The sequence below is a fragment of the Bacillus rossius genome, chromosome 7 (assembly GCF_032445375.1).
Source record: "Bacillus rossius redtenbacheri isolate Brsri chromosome 7, Brsri_v3, whole genome shotgun sequence".
Classification (NCBI taxonomy): Eukaryota; Metazoa; Arthropoda; class Insecta; order Phasmatodea; family Bacillidae; genus Bacillus; species Bacillus rossius.
In genome coordinates, this window is record NC_086335.1 from 21,670,942 (window position 1) to 21,690,832 (window position 19,891).

Sequence of the window (19,891 nt, forward strand, 5' to 3'; positions counted from 1 at the left end):
TCAACAAATGGTGGAAGCTAAATCCAAGAATAGGAGACCATGAAAATAGCCTGGGCCATGAACAGAGCTTCTTGAAATGGAAGGAGTTGGATGTTCGCCTGAACTGTAAAGCAACCATCGATCAGAAACAACAAGAAGTTTTCGAAAGTGAGGAGAAGAAGTGGAGGGATGTACTGTACAGGTTGCTGAATATTATCCAGTTCTTAGCCAAACAGAATCTGGCCTTCAGAGGACATCGAGAAGACATTCGAGGAGATGATAGTGGCATTCGCGGGAACTTTCTGGAGTTAGTGCACCTCCTAGCTAAATACGACCCTCTTCTAATGGAACACCTGACAAAGATAAAGCTGGGAGCAAGAGTCTCAGTTTCGTATCTATCTCCAAAAACCCAGAATGAATTTATAAACTTACTGGGACAGCAAGTTCGATCCACCATCATCCGTCGTATTCAAGAAGCTAAATATTATTGCGTAATCTTCGACAGTACACCAGACATCTCCCACAATGACCAAATGAGCCAAGTTCTGCGATACGTACATATCGAAGGAGAAAAAGTCGCAGTGGTAGAATCTTTCATTGACTTCTTCGAACCAAAAGGAAAAAATGCAGAAGATCTCAGCAACGATATAATCGCGAAGATAACATCAGACGGACTGGACATACAGAATCTGAGAGGACAGGCTTATGACAATGCTGCCACAATGTCAGGGATCCACAATGGAGTTCAAGCCCGGATTAAAGCACTGAATCCGAAAGCTATATTCGTTGCATGCACAAACCACTCACTAAACTTGGCTGGGGTACACGCTGCTTCTGAATCAGTGGATTCCGTGACGTTTTTTGGAACTCTGGAGAAGCTGTTTGCCTTCTTTTCCGCATGAACTGTTCGATGGAACGCTTTGGTTGCCGTCACAGGTCAAGCAGTAAAACGAGTCACTGAAACGCGCTGGAGCGCTAGAAATGTAGCTGTCAAGATGCTTAAAAATAAGTTTGAGGTAGTTCTCGAGGTACTGGAAAAATTAACAGATTCATCTCAAACTTCCGAAACAAGATCGGGAGCCAGTCTTCTCCTGACAGCCATGCAGTCATTTAACTTCCTAACTTTTCTTGGCTTTTGGGCTGCAGTGCTACCTGAAGTAGATGACGCACAGATTTACCTGCAGCAACGAGGACTAAGTGTGGATAAGTGTGCTCAGAAACTCTGCGCTTTGAAAACCCTCTTAGTGGAAAGTAGAGACCGTTTCGTGCAAGAAGCAATTGACTTTGCTAAGACTCTCTGCGAAAAACTCGGAATCGAACTCAAAACGAGAAGAATTCGCAGGAAAAAACGCATGCATGGCGATGAATCTTCTGAAGATGCAGCTTTGTCTCACGAACAGGAAATCCGTCGCGAGATTATCGCATCATTCGACAAGATCATTCAAGAAATGACGACTCGATTCCAGCAAATTCAAGAAATATCGGACAAGTTCGGATTTTTGATGCCAGCGAAACTTTTGGACAGCAAGTTCGAGTGTGATCTTTCCCATGTATTAGAAGACATCGACAAGGACGAGTTTCAGATGGAGCGGAAGCATCTTCAGCAGTTTGTTGTTGTTGCCTGTTCTGAATCAGAGGAAGATATAAGTGGTAAAGGACCACTGGAGCTCCTCCAGTTCATTCAAAAACTGAATCTCGGAATTTCGGTTCCATATATAGTCATCTTGATTCGTATATATTTGACTTTGGCGATTAGTGTTGCAAGTTGTGAGAGAAGTTTTTCGAAGTTGAAGCTAATAAAAAATTACCTCAGATCTACTATGAGCTCCGCTAGACTATCAAACTTGGCTATATTGTCGATTGAACAAGAATTGGCTGCTAATATTGATTTTGACAAAGTTATTTCTGACTTCGCTGCTCAAAAGGCCCCTAGAATCCGCTTGTAAAACCGCTCATCCTATTTTAACTTCAATAAAAGGTACCTCATTGCATGTGAAATTTAATTTTAATTAAGCACCTATAGAATGGGGGCGGCAAAATGGGTCTCCCGCCCCAGGCGCCGAGATGGCACGGTACGCCACTGATTTCAAGCAGGTATGGAGGATTAAAAAATTGATAATTATGAATGTTTCACATTATGTTAAATCAGCAAGTAAATAGATAATACAACCAGGTAGGTAGTCTATATAAATTATTTTCAGTAATCAGATAAGCTATAATACTCAAAAAGATTTTAAAGATATTTTTCCTGTCAAATTTCAATCAAAGTTCAATAAATTTTGATCAAATTTTTTTTAAAAACACTTACAGCCCTAATACATACATTGAGCTAAGATATTTACAAAATGCAGCTGCATGAAACACATTAAAATAATAAAACTACATAGCACACAATTTAAGCAAACCAAGCCCATTACACATTACTACATAATACCAGCATAGCAATCAATCCCTACACTAGTCACAATTGTAGCACAGCAAGACCAATAAGCTAGTGTTGAGAATACATACTTACGGAACTACCATTCTGACTCCATTATGCTAGTGTAATAGATTCTTGTGCACGAAGCCTACAAATGTAGCATGTACCGTTTTATTAACACTACTACTACTACTACACAGCAAGAGAGAGGGGTAAAGCAACTCAGTGAGATATTGCAGAGCATATGTCCATTGCGAAAAAAAACAAGACTGTAAATACAACACTTAAATATATGCAAAACACAATGAATTTCGCCTTATAAAGCCTACTCATCTGTGTTGCCTCTGCTGTGTTGTGCAAATTTGGTGTACATACGTTCCAGAGGTGTTTGTATGTTGTCAGTCACGTTGTCCTGTCACATTCTGTCACGTTTTGTCACATTATCTGTCATTTTTTTCATCACACTGTGTGTCACATTACTTGTTTTGTACATTTTATTACTCATTCTGCTATATTCCATGTTGTAATGTATTGTTTTGCTCGTATAAATCCTTCTTTGCAACTTCAAATGTCTTTACGAAATACAAACAACTGCAACGGACTGATATCCTGGGATCTCTCACGGAATCACTCGCTCCCTCGCCCTGAACAGAGGGAGACGAAGTAAGAGTGAGGAAGAATGAGGAAGGGGGGGAGAGAGAATGAAAGTCCACCACTAGGCCTCAGCAGTGCACCCCGAGCAGTGCCCCGACACACAGAGAGGGATGGTGAGGTGGTACTGACCCCCACCTGCTGTAGCTTGTAGTGGTTGATGATGTCCTGGTCGGCGGGGCAGCTCTGGGTGAACGCGTCCAGCTGGTACATGTGGTACATGTAGCGCCACAGGTGCGTCAGCTCTATCGGGATCTCAAAGTCCACAAAGTACTTGCCTGCAACGCATGCATCAATACATGTTTGTACATATGATACAAGCAGCCATTTTTAAACAGATTAGTAGGGGCATGCAGATTTCGCGAAAAGATTTTGAGACTAGCTGTAAGTTAAAACACTGTAGCATCGTCTGTGTTTCGTGATTGGGTGAGTTTCTCCCAGATACATATCAATTGTAACAACACCAATCACAGTGATTCAGTGCGGAAGCAAATGCGTTCTGAATGCCTCGGTCAAATAAGGAAACGACTTCTCTCGCAGACGGATGCCAATCACAAGGAAGATACCACAGGTGCGGGTATACCTTGGTGCAGTCTAATAGGCGTACAGATCTTTTCGCGAAAAATGCCTGTCCCTACAGATTAGTAGTGGTACTTTACATCCGATCACCACTGATCTACATCACAGAAAAGTAAATGAAGCTATTAAATTCCACAGTAACGCGCACACACTTAAGGTGAAAGACCCTCTCAGATCATAGAGGGCTCCCACCACCTGATTGCTGACTCTGTGCTCGTAATTGAATTGTGGCAGGAGTTACCAGTACACTTGACTCTCGTCACATGAATATCCCAAAACTTCCAAACCTGTTCACTTACTACTACGCCAGAAACTTGACAAAGCTTGTTTCTGTTTTGGTAAAACTATTGTGTTCGTTTCTCTTTTTGTTTTTTCGTGTTTTGTCTCGTTTTAACTGTTGTGCTGAATTATTTTGGGTTCAATATTTTTGTGCTGTCATCATTTGTGGGTTTTTTTTTATCGTTCTATTCTGTTTTGGAAAACTATTGCGTTTGTTTCGTCTTTTCGTTTTGTTGTGTTTTTGTTTCGTTTCAACCGTCGTGCTGAATTTTTTTTGGGGTCAATATTTCTGTGTCGTCATCATTTGTGGTTTTTTTTTTCGTTCTCTTAGTACATTTTTCTTTGTTTTCCTTTGTTTATTGACCATATTCCTGTTACGGAATATTTTGTGGTGTTTATATCCTTGTTGACAACAGCAATGTTTTTTGTCTTTTTTGGGTATTTTTATTTATTTATTATTATTTTTTTTTTTAGTTTTTAGTTTTTCTTCCACAGAAAAATTTCTTAGCAATGGCGTATGTCCAAAAACTTACATCAAGTTGACAAAGTGTTTTTCGACAACCAAGTTTATGATATGTTCTGTGTTTGCTAAACTGTATGCTATTATTTATGCGCAGTGGCATCTATACAAATTTAATTAAATAAATTTATACACCTAAGATAATCTGGTCTGTAGAATATACATTACAGTTCAGATATAATGTGCATTATTATACTCAGAAAGCCTCAGAAATTCTCACATACACAGATTGCATGTCGATCATTATAATTTCAGCCCTTCTGCCCCTCAACTTATTTGCAAGACCGCTGACAACTCCTTATCTACGAATAAATCAACCAGAACTGTTCCTAAGAACCCTTGCAAAAATGTGAATCGTCAGCCATTCTATTGTGTATTGTTCTGTACACGTTGTTTCTGTGAACACTACAAATGTGCACAAATGAATCCATTGTGTACACCGTTTAAAACTATTTCCTATAAGATAACGGATAAAAGTTTCAGGCAATCATTCTGGCTGTACAGTGTAACAACTAAATATGCCTTTCTAAGTTCTTAACATTTCCTCACTATTCCCGACGCAAACAGTATATAATTCCAGACTGCTTTCAGGCTGTTTTAGAAAATAAAGCAATAATAAACCAAAAACATAGAAACATAATTTCAAAGAGTACTTTGCCATTTGCACAGTCAAAATAAAAATGTTCACTTAAATTTCACCGCAAGTTTCAAAAAAAACCAAATTACATAGTAAATTCAATTGAGGTTTCCGTATAATTTTCTCTTGCGTACAAACTATCTTTTTAACACAGACATACCGTAGATAGTTTTTTTCTTTACTGAAAACAAATTTTCAAGTGAAATTCCTGACTAAACCAGATACTTAATAAAGTTTCTGATTTTTTACTGACCATTTCCGACTAATGAATTTTACTGACAGTGGGAACCTTATGAATTGACTCTGAACCAAGACAGCATACTGACTAAATTCGGTGTCAAGTAATTTGACGATTCTGAAAATGTCTATGCATCCTTCTGCCAATGCTGTTCTGTCAATAGTGCTTGTTTAACAACTTTATGTGGTTGTCTGTGTTTGTAAACAAACACCATGAGTGAAAGTACCACTTCGTACTGCTTTTGAGAACTGTCAAGTCTGAGAAAGTTGTCTGACAAGACTATATAGGCTGTTCGCAAACAAGAGGTATAAATTTAATGGAAAAACAAGCAAATTTTGTTAATTGACATATGTCCGTAAAAGCAACCCTGCAAAGTCACAAGCGCGAACAGAAGTGTAGAAATTCGTATTCCGCGCCCAACCAGGCATCACCCCAGTGGCCTAGAGGACGCGCAATCACAGCGCCGAGACGTATCTTGTTCAGGACCTCCACAGTGAGCAGACGAGCTTGGCGCAGACGTACAGAGCAGTCATGCAATAGCAACCAGCAGTTTGTGGTACAGCACAGTGAATAGTTGGCTGTGTGGCATTTACAAGTGTAGCTTAGTGCAGTATTGGCGGTTCAGTGAGTGCGGTGCCGCGACCGAGTGTCCTCTCAGCCACTGTGGAGTGGTGCCTTTTGCCCGGGAAATTCACTTTTGCACGCTACCATTCGCGTCTGTAACTTTTACAGGGTTGCTTTCCCGGACGCATGTTCTTTAACAAAAGTTGCTTGCTCTGGCACTGGCTGCCACCCAGTTCGCCAGCACCAGGCGTACAGACCAGACGCTACTCACCGGCTACTCGTATGTGCTGGAGGCGAGGCATGAGCTCGCAGTCGAAGCAGCACATCGTGTCCCCCGTGAGGAAGCGCGTGCCCTTGCGCCCCAGGTGCTCGTCGATCTTGCGCAGGTGCGACAGCAGGTTGTTGGTCTTCATGTCGTCCTTCTTCAGGAGCATCAGCTTCAGTTTCTGTGAGCCAAACACCCCTGCTCAGTACCGTGGAGCCTGTGCAGCCTGTCACGTGGGTCCTGCCTGCCTGCATTTCTACTTGGCAGCTTTCAACCACTGGACTACACTGCATCATTCAACAACTATTCACGTCTACCATCAAATTCAAACAATATAACAACAATTACTCCACTACACTCACTAGCAAACTGCCTCTTTTTTTCCTCTCCAACAAGGACTAACATGGTTTGGCCTTAGGATGGTTACTCAGATATGAAATATTGGAACATCAGCACTGGTGTCTGCATACATAATAAAATATCATCTGCAGCCCCGGTCTCCAAGACAGTTTTGTACATTCATTTTTTACTTAATTTCGGTTTGATGTTTCGTCGACGAGTTCATTAAAGATGGACCAACACTGTGCAACTGAAGGAAATACTGATTCCCTAGATAGCATACATTGTTACCATCCCAGCAACTGTCAGGCATTAGAATAGAAATCGCAATGGATGGGCCAGGATTTTAACCTTGGTCCAACGTTTTACTGTTGCACAAACTCACTCAGTAGTATCATAATAAAGTCTTCCTGATGATTATGGTAAAGTCAAGGTTTTATACACAATTTACATTTTGATGCTTAATGGTGCAAGTTAATACACCATTAAGCACCAAAATGTAAGGTAACTAAAATAATTTATTAATTAGTATTTTTATTTATTAATTAGTATATAATTTATTAATTAGTATTTTTAATCAAAACTTAAATCACAAAAACACACTCTTTTATATAGTAAATTCAATAAATATAATTTATTAACGTGAAATTTCTACCCAAAAGTATTTACTAAATAAATTTGGAAAAAAATTTACTTTATTGATTGTGTAACATTTTGACATTACTAAGCTGGTACATTTATAAGTATACACATACTTGCCGATTTGATTTTATTGTTCCGAAAAGTTGGACATGTCTATTACAAGTTATTATATTGTAAAAGTGCATTGTGTATCTATCAAAATAATACTGTTTTGGTGAAATCACTATCATGAAACATTTAGGTGTAACATTGCATTGAATTTTTAACCACTTCAAAAACCAACATCAGTAAAAATAATTTTCAAATTGCCAACCACATCTTTATATATATGTGAAACGAGTCAAGTCTAGTCTAGTAGTTAGCTGCTGCATCTACCAATACAACCATTACTCTGGTGGTTGAATATTTCTTAAGCCTTTCAGAAAACAATATTATCAATATGATCTAAGAATAACTAAGTTACTTATCAATTGAAGAACACATCAGTTAACTATGTTTTAAAAGTGGCATAACATGCAGTGCCTTGCTTTTCGTACTTGGGTTAAGATTAATACACACACACTAACATGAACATGTTTCAAGGCACTTGAAAAGTTTCTGCCAGCTACTGCATTTGCCATTGTGCGAAACCAATGTTCAGATTACCCGAGACCCTAGATTATTCAGTGCAGTGAAACGTCTAAATCTGGTAAGTCCGGAACCAAGGCAATGCAGGATTAGCGACTTTGCAGGATTATTGAACATCAATATAATTTCAATGGAATACCAAATCTGAAAATGTAAAATGTGATACAACAAATTATGAAACACTGTCCTTAAATGAAAACTGACAGTAACGAGCGAACTAAAAATGCAGGCAGTGCATTAATGTGACCTGGAGGCTGAGATCAACACCCGGAACCAACTTGGAAATATCTGAGCACCAGAGGCTTGATTGGTACCGGACCGCAGAATGTGCCGAACAGTAGAATTCCGGATTAAAGACCTTTCGCTGTACCATAGCCTCTGCCAGCCTCACAAGCTCCTAAATAAGTGTTGTCGAAATTCAAATACCCCCAACTGACATCCCAGCTGCTACCTGCAGCTTCAGAAACATGCGGTGCAACGCAGTCCTTCTAGCCTCACATTAAAATTTCTATTAAAATGTTCAGGTCTTAAAAAATTCAGTTTAAGGTGGGGTCTCCCATGCCATTTAACACTATACCTCTCTTAAATTTGTTGTTGTGACAGATATTTTCCACAGATACTTATTAAGTGTTATATAATGGGTGTAAAAAAGTGTGCAGGGGTCTGTAATTACTATCAGTAATGCAACTTTTTTTTATATATTATATTCTCTCTTGGAAATATTTGTCACTGAACAACAAATATGGATGGATACAGTGTCGCGACAAGAAATGAAAAAATAAATTTGGTGTGTGTGACCCCACCTTAATCATTGAAAATAAGTATGTACCATCTAGTAGGTAATCACAAATAACCGTGCTGCAGTTGTGCACTCCACACAAGCCACCGGGAGGCGAGAGAGCACACAGGCCATCACAACACTCACGCTGTAGAGGTTCTCTATGAGCGTGGCGACCTCCTTGTCCTGCACAAACAGGTTGTGGCCCCCTGGCACGTTCTTCATGATGTGTCGCTCTATCTTCTCGTTCTCCAGGACCGCCATGCCATTGTCGATGAGGATGGGCGGCGGTGTCGCCTCAAAGTTGGTCCTGCAACGCAAGTCGGGATCTGAGTGGCTAACAGTAGAGATCTGAGTGGGGAAGTTTACAAAGAAGAAAAAAAATAATTATATATTTTCTGGAAAAGTTTACTTCTTCCATTATCTACATAGACTTAACTAATTGAAGATAGGTTGATGAACATTATTTGTGTATGAAAAAAAGTGGATGAAATTTAATTCTTTGTTCCTTTGAAAAAATTACAAAGAAAATTTTATGGATTTGTAGAAAATTTTCCAGTAAATTACTTGAAAAATTAATCAAAAATACTTTTACGGAAAACATGACGTCTCTAACAATATGTGTCCTCTCCATGCATGGGTACACCCAGGGTGTACCCCACAGCTGTCCACCCGCCCTGAACAACACGTCACATTTAATAATAATTTGAAGAAGCTTTAAGTGCAAACCAGTTGGGAGCACTTCAAGGCAACCTAATATCTGATCTGATACTCCAATATAAAAGATTTTCTTTACAGTTACTCATCTGCCTAACAGTTATTAAGAAGCGAGCATATTATGAACTAAATACTAATAACTATGAAGTGAAGTGATCTTTACTACGATCTGTTGAATTGAGGATATTTACTTGCAATTATAAAGAAATTACTATAAAAGCAGAATGTGGAAATGCATAGAGCCCAAGCAACTGTGAGCACATGCATTAACTCATTTTTGGTGAAAACCATACTAAATTAAATTTAAAGTGCACAGGCACAAAAAGAAGGGAATTTAAACACAGAGTTAAAAAATATTACTACAAATCCTGGTTTCTAGCTTTGAATAAATAAACTTAAAACTAGTGATGTGCGAGTCTCGGCATCATCGAGAACGAGTCGAGACAGAAATTTTCTCGATCTCGTCTCGAGATAATTTTTTTGGCTCGGAATTTTCGAGAATTTTGTAAACAAGAAATAGGTTAGGTAATATAATATATTGAGGCAGCATTTTGCGTTGCGTGTTGAAATAATTAACATATCTTCAACGTAACGTAGATCGAATAAAATAAAATATACTTGTTACGATAGTATACACGATAAATTATTAAAAAGTTAAAAACGAACAACTTCCGTTAACAAGTCACTACATGAAACGGTAAACGTAAACAATGAATTGTGCTGTGGTTATCACTTTAAATTACAGAAGAAAATGATTATTTTCCGTTAATAAAACCAACATTAAAGTTAAAAATAAATCATTTTCGGTATCAATATCAAGTATCAACGTAAAACGGTACGGTAAAAAATAAAAATATAAACATAACTGCAGAATTCTTCCGCGATTGCATTTTTTTTTATGGCCTTAGGTTATACTAGAGGTGGGTCGAAAAGTATTAACCTGATACTTTGTCACTGATACGCGCCTGTATCAGGAACGGCAAACGAGTACACTTGAAAAGTATCAGAGACTTTAGTATCAGTTCAGAATTCACCTGGAACAACACCACGGCCAATGAGCGCAGTACCCGATCGCAGATGACGGTCACTTGGGCGGAGCTTGTGAAAGGGGAGGGAGCAGGAACGACGAATAAGGGATAAAGAAGGGAAAGAATGTAGGGGAGGAAGCGCAGGGGAAGGCGTTGAAGCCTTGAAGGAGAGGCGCAAAGCGATATTGTTACAAGCAGGGCTGCCACTCATGGGTTTTTCCACCCAGATCTGGGTTTTTCCAATGGTGTTTGGATTTCTGGGTTTTTAAATAATGAATTCCAACAATTCTAGGTTTTTTATAATTTTAATTATTTTTATACCTAAAACAATAATAAAGGTAGTAGCTACTGTATCAGTTGCAATATCTGTTTGATAAATGCAAACAAGTCTGTGTGTTTCACACACAAAAATACATATAAACACAAAACTAGTTTTCAAGAAGCTAAGTCAAATATTAAATTAGACACATTCTTCAAAGAGGCTTGCAGAACACAAAACCAATGCAACAATTAACCTTCAAACCAATCTTGTAGAATCAGACTCTGAATAAAGACTAACGTACATGATGCAGTTTTATAAAAACAATTACTGGTTTAAAGAATGCAGTGATGGTGTTTGTTTTGTCATGTATATATTTGTAGGTTTTTTTATGATATGTGCTGGTCCAAGAATTACTTATACAGCCATTTTGCTGCAGTGTAATTTTCTTGTATTGGTTGTATTTAACCGTTTTCAGTCTTGTAAGGTAATTAATTGTTTTATATTAAAACCAGTTATGTTTATATTTTTGAATTAGTACGCAAACATTTTCAACGATAGCATTTTAGACGCATCTGGGTTTTTTACCCATGTGTCTGGGTTTTTTTTTGTAGGTTATCTAGGTTTTTCATGAATATCAGAGTGGCGGCCCTGGTTACAAGTCGTTTTGTTTATTGTCCTACTTCAAAGTACGCTCAGTGCGCAGTCCGTGCACCGTCTCGTTCAATAATAAAACTAATGAAATTTCATTATTAAAAAGTACATTAATACAAGATATAATATTTATATTTGTGCACCTAACAGCTATAAAAATGCAAATAAATTCTCAGTTGACACTAATAACAGATGTAATCAACATATGGACTTTCTTTTTTCGAAAACAATTAGTACTAGTGTTTTTATACATTAAAAATTCACGATTTTATCAAAAATAAAAAATAAAGAACAGATAGGTACATTAGTGAGCATACTATATCAATGTTTACGTTTCAAATGTTTCTTCAGATTAGTCGATGATTTATAACTCAGTTTTTGTTTACACAAATTACAATTAGCAAACTATTTTCCGTGAAAAAATTCCACACAAATGAAGTATTTTTCGTGCACTTATCCATTCCTTATTTCACTATAAAGATACTAACTACAAAGCATGACAGCCCGCAACATGGTGATACACGGCCAGGACGAACTGCAGTGAATGTTGAACTGATTGATACTGGTTGTATCAAGCGGGCATGAGAGTATCAGAGGTAGAGAATTACCAGGCGTGATAAATAATGTATCAGATTCTCCTTCCGGTCGCACGGTCTGCGTACGCGGAGCTTTGTTGCCTCCTGGGACCGTCTGATACAGAAGTATCAGAGACTTGTAACATGGTACAATGCTGTATCAGTATCAGGTTGGAACAGATACCGAAAATTGCTGTAACAACCCACCTCTAGGTTATACACACGGCCAGCAGTATATAACAAGCAACATGATGTTTAAATTGCGGTCCGTATCGATACTGACATATCGATAGTGACATATCGATAGTGGTGAATGTTCAGACTTTCATGATCAAGTACCGTCCATGGCTCAAGGAAACTGTATAAACTATGGAGTCAATAACGTATGTTTACATTAGAGGTGGGTTGTTACAGCAATTTTCGGTATCTGTTCCAACCTGATACTGATACAGCATTGTACCATGTTACAAGTCTCTGATACTTCTGTATCAGACGGTCCCAGGAGGCAACAAAGCTCCGCGTACGCAGACCGTGCGACCGGAAGGAGAATCTGATACATTATTTATCACGCCTGGTAATTCTCTACCTCTGATACTCTCATGCCCGCCTGATACAACCAGTATCAATCAGTTCAACATTCACTGCAGTTCGTCCTGGCCGTGTATCACCATGTTGCGGGCTGTCATGCTTTGTAGTTAGTATCTTTATAGTGAAATAAGGAATGGATAAGTGCACGAAAAATACTTCATTTGTGTGGAATTTTTTCACGGAAAATAATGAGTTTGCTAATTGTAATTTGTGTAAATAAAAACTGAGTTATAAATCATCGACTAATCTGAAGAAACATTTGAAAAAACATTGATATAGTATGCTCACTAATGTACCTATCTGTTTTTTTTATTTTTTATTTTTGATAAAATCGTGAATTTTTAATGTATAAAAACACTAGTTACTAATTGTTTTCGAAAAAAGAAAGTCCATATGTTGATTACATCTGTTATTAGTGTCAACTGAGAATTTATTTGCATTTTCATAGCTGTTAGGTGCACAAATATAAATATTATATCTTGTATTAATGTACTTTTTAATATTAAAATTTCATTAGTTTTATTATTTATTTATTTATTTATTTGTTACATGCCACACCAACAGCACAAGGCTCCAACGGTGGGCACAACATGTAAGACATGTAAAAAAAACAAATACAGTAACAGAACAGAACAATAAATTATAAGAACAACAAAAAGTAGGACAAACAAAGACAAGACAACATAACATACAAATATCCATATGAGTGCTTAACTTCTGAAAAGTACTTAAAATAACAAAAATGTTTCATGAGAGTAATAAATGTATAAATACAGAACATATAATATTATGTGGAAAAATACAGTTGGTATCCTTAGATTAATACATCTGGTATTAAATAATTTAGGTAATAACATTAGAGCATAAAGATAATTAATCTTTGGATGCCGAAATAATAATTTTTTTAACAAGTTTTTTCTCTCTGGTAGGTTGTAAGTGATTAACATACATATTAAAATTGTTAACAAGTCTATATATAATATCATTTGTATTTAAAAGTGTGCACAAAAAAGGTGGGTTACGGCTATTAAAAGAAGGAATTTTAATGCCAGTAACATCAAATATATGAGGACATATAAGATTACCATAATAACAATGGAAGACAAAAATGGCATCTAAGATCTTTCTTCTAGTTGATAATGAACCAAGGAGGGAATTTAAATCTATGTTATTGATGGTATTTAATTTTTTGTTAATATAGTCAGATACTTTAGATTGAATCCTGTCAAGCTTTTCAATATCAGTGTTATTGATGCTGTTCCATATAATAGAACCATATTCAAGTTTTGATCTTATTAGAGCTGTATAGAGGGAGAGAATAGAGTCAATATTGGAGGTGTTAAAGGTGATAAATTTAATTAGACCAAGTATTTTGTTAGATACCGAGATAATGTTTTCAATGTGAAGATGAAAAAATAGTTTTTGATCCAGTAAAATTCCTAGGTCTTTGACATGTTGAGATTTTTTAATAGGTGAGTTATCAAGTTTGTATTCATATTGCAATGGGTAGGTTTTTCTAGAGAAGGTAATGATAGCAGTTTTTTCCATGTTTAGATTGACCAAATTATTTGTGCACCAATTTGCAATTTCTGTAATATCACATTGTAGAAGATAGCTGTCATGATATGAAGAGATTTTTCTATATATCTTTAAGTCATCGGCAAAAAGAGTGCCAACTGAGTTCTTTAATCCAGATATTATATCATCAATGTAGATATTGAAAAGTAAAGGAGATAGTGTGCCACCTTGCGGGACGCCAGAAGGAGTTGGGTGGAGATCTGAACTTATATTCTGTACTGAAACATAAAAGTTTCTGTTATTTAAATAGCTTGTTAACCATGATAAATATTTATCACTTAGCCCAATTTTGGAACATTTACTTAGTAGTATTTGATGATTAACAGTGTCGAAAGCTTTAGCTAAATCAAAGTAACAAACATCTACTTGACCACGTGTGATGACTTCTGAATAAATAGGATTAAGAAAGGAGACTAAGTTTGTCATGGTTGTTTTACCTGTTCTGAACCCATGCTGTGAATCAGACAATCTATTATTTACGTTAAACGAGACGGTGCACACACTGCGCACTGAGCGTACTTTGAAGTAGGACAATAAACAAAACGACTTGTAACCAGGGCCGCCACTCTGATATTCATGAAAAACCTAGATAACCTACAAAAAAACCCAGACACATGGGTAAAAAACCCAGATGCGTCTAAAATGCTATCGTTGAAAATGTTTGCGTACTAATTCAAAAATATAAACATAACTGGTTTTAATATAAAACAATTAATTACCTTACAAGACTGAAAACGGTTAAATACAACCAATACAAGAAAATTACACTGCAGCAAAATGGCTGTATAAGTAATTCTTGGACCAGCACATATCATAAAAAAACCTACAAATATATACATGACAAAACAAACACCATCACTGCATTCTTTAAACCGGTAATTGTTTTTATAAAACTGCATCATGTACGTTAGTCTTTATTCAGAGTCTGATTCTACAAGATTGGTTTGAAGGTTAATTGTTGCATTGGTTTTGTGTTCTGCAAGCCTCTTTGAAGAATGTGTCTAATTTCATATTCAACTTAGCTTCTTGAAAACTAGTTTTGTGTTTATATGTATTTTTGTGTGTGAAACACATAGACTTGTTTGCATTTATCAAACAGATATTGCAACAGATCAAGTAGCTACTACCTTTATTATTGTTTTAGGTATAAAAATAACTAAAATTATAAAAAACCTAGAATTGTTGGAATTCATTATTTAAAAACCCAGAAACCCAAACACCATTGGAAAAACCCAAATCTGGGTGGAAAAACCCATGAGTGGCAGCCCTGCTTGTAACAATATCGCTTTGCACCTCTCCTTCAAGGCTTCAACGCCTTCCCCTGCGCTTCCTCCCCTACATTCTTTCCCTTCTTTATCCCTTATTCGTCGTTCCTGCTCCCTCCCCTTTCACAAGCTCCGCCCAAGTGACCGTCATCTGCGATCGGGTACTGCGCTCATTGGCCGTGGTGTTGTTCCAGGTGAATTCTGAACTGATACTAAAGTCTCTGATACTTTTCAAGTGTACTCGTTTGCCGTTCCTGATACAGTTGCGTATCAGTGACAAAGTATCAGGTTGATACTTTTCGACCCACCTCTAGTTTACATACGACAGTAGGCAAATAAACTGTTGAGTGTAAAGGTAAAGTTGCAATTGCAATTGTGGATACTTGATAAAATTATTGAATAATTACGTATGTTTGTCAGATTATTGAGTTTTACTTTTTTGGATCATATTATCCTGTTAACTAAAGTACAGATTTCTCGATCTCGACTCGATTCTCGAGAATTTTTAAATTGCTTTCTCGATCTCGTCTCGATTTCAAAAAAGTTTCTCGCACATGCCTACTTAAAACTTAAAACCAAAGAGTACGCAAAGATTCCAGTTTCTTTTCATTGGAAACCTAGAAATTATTCACTAATGATTCAGATGCCTGAATATTTCGTGTTCATGCATCTTCTGAAATTTTTTTCTGTTGTAAAAAATAATGTATTTTAGATTGTATGTGTTACACAAATAAAATTCTTGCAAAAATGTTTTCCTTTCTTTTTTGTTCAGGTTATGTTTTTGCCTGTTTAGGTGATTGAGGCTAAACATAAAAGGTGTGTTAGGTTATGCCAGCCAACTTTAAAATATATTCTAAAAGCCTAAAAATTTGTGAAATCTTGCAAAATGGAATTTTTTTTTATCCTGTGCGTGAAGTTGTACGAGCAAGTGGCAAACTTAAGATATCTTTGGGGACTGACTTGGGGAGATTTCTCAGTGAATCGTATGTTCCCTTTTTTTCTCACACTTTGTTTGTTCTTCAAAATGTGCCTGATATAATGTGTGAATATCAACATTAGCAACCGATTTGCCACAGTCTAAAAATTTTACAAGTTCTCCTACCTCACCTTTACTTTATTTTCAAAATTTTTCTCGCATCTACATCTGTTACCTATAAAGGGCTATCATCAATATACACTTCTCTTCAGCTGATACGTACATCTGTCTGTACCAGGTTTTTATCTCTGCTAATGTTGCTGTATGGCTTAAACGAGGCATCAGATGAGTCATGTCAATAAATAGTTCAATAAACTCTGTATTGACTTAAATACCTACATAACCGGTGAAGAAGTATATAATTTGACATAAAAAGTATCAGTGGTATCTGATCACTGTGGGCAACTAATTACATTTACCTGCATTCAAAATCCATAAGGTCATGGAACAGTCATTAAAGAAATCAAAGAACATTCTAAAGGAGTCGAGATATAGTCTTTAAAATTGAAAATTCTGATCTAGTATCCAAAGAAATGTGTTACTATTATCTATTGCATGATTCACATAAGAAATAGAACAAGTTTTTTTTTTCTGGCAAAACTTTCTGCTGATGGAGTGGTGTATAGCTACAGAGCTATAGGCTTTAGAGCATCTCACCCTTAGTTTCCAGTACAAAGTAAATGTGCATGCTTGTCAGAGTGATACTGCTCGCAACATAGATTAGTTGTACGTATTTCAATAATTAATCACACTGTTTAACTACATTACAAATTTTTATTTTGTTAGCCATTTTAAATTAATTAATATTTCAACTTTTTATAATTTTTTGATCTATTCAAGGCTACAAAATAGTATATTGATGCATGCAAATTATTTAATGTATGAAACTACTTATTTATAGCGACATGTAACTTTCATGTCAGGTGTTCCATTGAATGTTGTGCAATGTGCAAATGAGCCAAAATGTTAATAAATTTTATATAATTGTATTTTAAAAAACTAGAAATTATACTTTGAATTTAAAATTATATTTTTTAATAACCAAAAAGTAAATTTAAGTAATTTGTTCAAAAGTGAAAGAATTAATTACAACTTTGAATAATGTATTTTTTTTAATAAGCATAAAATAAGAATCAAGTAATAAAGCAAACAAATATCATGGGGTGCTCTCTTCTTCATTTTTATAGTGACTCAATCCTAAAGAACAGCCATTAGTGGTAGAAAATTTAAGAGATCTGATATGAAGCATGAGTTGCACTCTTCATTTTCTTAATGACTCTATCCTAACGAATAGCCATTAGTAGTATAAAATTTAAGAGATCTGATATGAAGCGTGAGTTGCACTCTTCATTTTCTTAATGACTCTATCCTAACGAATAGACATTAGTGTTAAAGATAACTGATATCAAGTGCTCATGTTGTTTTTTTCATTAAATTTGATTTTTTGTTTATAACTTGATTCTTATTTTAAGCTTATTAAAAAAATTTATAGAGAGTTATAATAATTCATTTTTAGTGAAAGTCAATATTATGTAAAAAAAAAAAAATTCTCCAAAAAAGTGACCCAGTAAACAATATTTTCGAGAAAAAGAACATTTTGTTGAAAAGGGCCAGAACCCATTCCACTGAAAGGGGCGGGGGCGGAAGGGGGGGTTGATCCACCGACATCCCACTTCAGGAAACTCATCAAAATCAATTTTCAGAGTTCCAAACATTTCGGAGGAAATATCACTCGAGGCCAAGATGGAACGGGGTGGTCACCTGAAATCGGGCGGAGGCTTCTGCATGTCGACGGTGGTGACCTTGAGACTGATGGTCTTCAGCTCCGCCAACAAGTACAGGTCCATGAAGTACTCCTGGCAGAACAGGCACGCTCCTTTCCGCCGCCCATCGATCGTCGAAGCCTGCAACACCACCAGGCACCAGCGTCACCCACACCATCACACCATCCGAGAGCGTTCGCTGGACTCCACACGCCGTGTCAAAGTTTTGGTCGCTAATATCAAATTTTCAAATAGACATATTTTGAAATTAGATAATACAAATAATTTTTAAGTGTAAGCCAGCTGTGGAAACCCAGAAAATTAACTCCTAATGAGTGTTCATGATTCAATGAAAAATTAGTTTGGCCAAAAATTTTAATGACAGTTTATTCATGTTGTTCTCTCAATCTTGCTTACCTCGTTGATGCACCCATGGTGGTCACTCAGATGGTACGTGTCGTTCCTTGCTATTAATGGCTAGTTTTATTTATGCATTTCTTAACATTGGCATATTTAGTAATTGTATACGCTGTATCAGCATTACGGACTTAAACCTGTTGAATTTATTAATGGTTGTAAAATAAAATTAATTTCCCCTGCTATTTTAGAGCATCTACTCATGTGTCCAAGTATATTTATTGTAATTAAAATTTTGTGTAATAAAATTATTTAAGATTGGTATTATGCCCATCATTACTGTTTTTGTATTTAATGTTTCATTACACTAAGAATTTGATTGAGACTGTCTTCAATCCATTTAATAAGAACCTGTTATTTTAATTCTACTGGGTGGTTTACTACACCCGCGTCACGGCTTTATGTGCTCGAGTATGAATTGTTAACTATGATAGTGCGTTAGTCATCTCATGTAATATAATTATTTTGTTACATTCTTTGTTGAATAAATCTGGTCTGTTGACTTCTCATATTTTCGTTGAAACAGGTAACCACGAGTTGCTTACAGGTTTTCCCTACCAAAAGGAACTTGGACAATAACTATGTTCTGTCTGTTAATTTATTTCTCCTTCGTAGGCTACAGCTTCCGTTAATGAAGATACTGTCATTGTACACTTCGAGATAATAAATAATGGTATTAAAAATGTGCAATAACCCAACATGTATATGAGGAACCATAATTACTTCAGAGCATGATAAAAAAACCCAACACAAATGTAATATCGATCATCACATTGATATAACACTTATAAGCACATTAATGTCATAAATTCTTAACATACATAATTTACATTTTAAACGGTTCTTTTCTTGACTGCTAAGACTTCCAAGCCTAACACCACACACACAGTAAAATGGTGGCTTGTCACACCATTAGTTAATAAATACAAATACATGGTAAATTACAGTATAAAGTTTTTTTTTAAACAACTCCATAAAACTTTTATCAAATCATCTCTTTGAAGCCAATAAATTATGACTACTTTAGTCCAGAGTGTACGCAGAATTTCATTTGGGAGGAGGGAGGATAAAACCTTACTGCCTACTGTTTGCTTTCGAAATCTTTCCTTTTGTTGGTGGGAATAATACTTAGATTTTTTTAGGATTTACAGGAAATCAGTAGGGAGGGGGGGAGTAAGAATATCACACCCCTGCCTACAGTCAATTCCTTTAAGTAAGGTTTTGAAATTTAACTGATAAATTTAATGAATTTGATCGCCAATCTGATGTTAAATACATTACAATGAGACCTCAGTTTGCTTCATTACCCAAGTTGGAACATGTGCAAGAGAACCCTCTGTGAATTCCACAGGAAGGCCATGTGGTTTTCCCGACCTGCGGTGTGGTTTTCCCGACCTGTGGTGTGATGCTGAACAGGAGAGGCACTTCTACTGGAGCACAACCAACTCTCAAAATACACCCTGACAGCTATCACTGTGAACATGCACTTAGCACACTGTCTTTGACCACGGCTCTAGGCTAGTGGGTCTAAGGTCCTGGTTCGATTCCCGA

At 36.5% G+C, this 19,891-nt stretch overlaps 1 protein-coding gene across 2 annotated transcripts in view; it reads right to left on the minus strand.

Moving 5' to 3' along the window:
* The window catches only part of LOC134533715 (chloride intracellular channel Clic), a 137,918-nt gene that overhangs the window by 13,382 nt on the left and 104,645 nt on the right, over positions 1–19,891 (minus strand). Inside the window, exons 2-5 of one of the 2 annotated variants that reach the window (XM_063371295.1) lie at positions 17,922–18,064; positions 8,668–8,830; positions 6,141–6,315; positions 3,191–3,330 (exon numbers count right to left, since the gene is read on the minus strand). In XM_063371295.1, coding sequence (XP_063227365.1) covers positions 3,191–3,330; positions 6,141–6,315; positions 8,668–8,830; positions 17,922–18,064 — 621 coding nt within the window. Of the gene's footprint in view, positions 1–3,184; positions 3,331–6,140; positions 6,316–8,667; positions 8,831–17,921; positions 18,065–19,891 lie in introns of both variants that reach the window. The other variant, XM_063371294.1, reaches the window with a different exon arrangement.